At 42.6% G+C, this 2,256-nt stretch overlaps 1 protein-coding gene across 1 annotated transcript in view; it reads left to right on the top strand.

Annotated features, from left to right (window-relative positions):
- LOC104950645 (low-density lipoprotein receptor-related protein 5-like) overlaps positions 1-1,956 on the top strand; it is a 28,752-nt gene extending 26,796 nt beyond the window's left edge. Inside the window, exon 12 of the mRNA XM_010777190.1 lies at positions 1,685-1,956. Coding sequence (XP_010775492.1) covers positions 1,685-1,956 — 272 coding nt within the window. The remainder of the gene's footprint in view (positions 1-1,684) is intronic.
- The last annotated feature ends 300 nt before the right edge of the window (positions 1,957-2,256 follow it).

Raw genomic sequence — 2,256 nt, 5'->3', positions numbered from 1 at the left:
GCCCACATGCATATGCCAACACATCGACCTATTGTAATCCGTGTCTTGTCCATGTGAGGCACAACAATCACGAGAAGTCTACTTCGCCGGTAAATATAGCTGATATCCACAGAGAAATGTCGAGTAACACAGTACTCAAATAAACGACACCATCTAAGTTCCGCTAACCATAGACAGTTAACGAACCAATAGATCGTGTCGACACACACGTGAGAGGAGACCATGTGACCATCACAACAAAAGGTTACATCTTCTCGTAACTATTAAGGTACTTTGATGTGTGACTCAGACTAGGACTGGTTTAGGCAAACAACTAAGTTTCAAAGTTTTACATTATGGTGTATTTTTTTATGTTACATGTTAAGTGTTGTTAGTGTGTTATGGTTTTAGTCTTTTTTGTTGGTTATTGTGTAGTCTGTTCTCCTGTTTTGATACCCTTTTTATTTGGGAGGGTGGGGTTGATTGGCTCTCTAGGTTGGCATTCTAGCTTCTGACTGGCTGTCCAGGTTGTCAATCACAGCCGTGGTTCATATTATGCTAGTCGACTCGTAACATCGCTAAACTTTTTTTCTTGACGGTTTTCTCAGTCAACTAATGCTATTGATAACAGTAACATAAATTAACACAGCCCTGCACACTGCAGTCATTATATGCCGGGTCTGTGGTTCATCATCTTCTTTTTCATTCTCCTCCTTATTGACTGACATTAACGTTAAACATTGCACTCATATTACTCACCGAAACCTTGTAAAGCCGGTCCCGCATGCTGGCTCTTACAGAACCGACTAACTCCCCTTTCTTGTATGTACAGCTCTCAACGTGCCCAGACTTGTAGTGATTTTCACCTCGTTTTATACTTTTATTCTCATTCTGAAAGAATGAGGTGAAATGTGACCGGTCATCTTTGTGTTGGTGACGCGTATTGTGCGGGACCAGAGACATGTAGTTCACTGAGCGGCTTAACACAAAAAAATGTGTTACTTCACAGTTTTACGACACATTTTTATTTTTTTGACTTGCAAAATGTTCTTTTAAATTGACAAACATCATATGTGTCATTCGTGGCACAATTCAAACGGGATCAAAAGATACGTTTTCTCTCTCCATTGAATTCAATGTATAATTTTCCGCTTCCGGGGTCCCATGGAGGCTCCCGGAAGGGGAGGGACTTCGCCTCTCTATTCCTACCTTTTTCTGTTGCTAAATTACATCATTCTGGTGTCTGGTTATTTAAACATTCCCTGATAAACGTTATTCAGCGTCAATAAATGAGTGCTAATCCCAGTGTGTTTAGTGTACAACATGACATGCTATTTCACCTTCAATTCACGATTTGAAAACGTAGCATTTCGCCACATGCTAATGCTAACCGGAAATGAAGAATTTTCAGAATAAAAGTGTTAAGTTAATAGTGTGAACTTTCGGTTTTTCAGAATAAAACTGATTTAAATTAAATAGTATATTTAATTCAAATTACGCCATATCAACATTGATTTTAATTTCTAACAGTTTATAATTTAATCATCAGGATGGTGTCACACTTGCTGCATTTCTTTGTTATTGGGACTTTTTTATATTTTGGTGCCCCCCTGTGACAAAGGATAAAACAATAAAGATGAAACACATCTTGTAAGAGTTTGTTAAAGGAACATATTATCAGGACATTCTCTTCTTAATTATACAGGACATAAAGTGTTAAAGATCATTCATGGTACACACAGCTGGTTCTCCATGGCGGCTGCTGACCTCGTGGTACCACTGTGGTTACTTACTCGCCTGCAGAGGTGGTTTGCCGGCCTTCGTTTAGATCCCAAGAGGCACAAACGACGTCTGGTGACCATCCCCCCCTTAGTGGAGGGCAACCTCCGATACTGGGGGTCCCCAAAGCATCTGCGGAGGGGAACTCCGCTGGGGAGGGTGACCGCTTACGTCACGGTGTTCAAGATGCACCCGTGACAGGATGGGGGGGACCTGCCTAGAGAGAGCTATAGGTGGTGGCTGGCCTCTGACGGAAACTCGGCAAATCAACCTTCTAGAGCTGCGGGCAGTAGTACTACTCCTACAGCACTGCAAACCCTTACTACAGGCCAAACATGTGCTGCCTCACCACAGTGGCTTACATCCACAGGCGGGACGGAGTCAGCTCTGCCGCATTGTTAAGCGCAGCAGAGAACCTGTGGTTGTGGGCCTCAGATAATGTTTTTATCCCTAGAGGCCCCCCACATTCCTCTGTGGGAGAGCCTTCCTCACTATTTT

The sequence above is a fragment of the Notothenia coriiceps genome, unplaced genomic scaffold, assembly GCF_000735185.1.
Source record: "Notothenia coriiceps isolate Sejong01 unplaced genomic scaffold, NC01 NC01_scaffold00017857, whole genome shotgun sequence".
NCBI classification, from domain to species: Eukaryota; Metazoa; Chordata; class Actinopteri; order Perciformes; family Nototheniidae; genus Notothenia; species Notothenia coriiceps.
The sequence above is the reverse complement of the archived record's forward strand: the minus strand, read 5'-3'. Positions and strand labels throughout refer to the sequence as shown.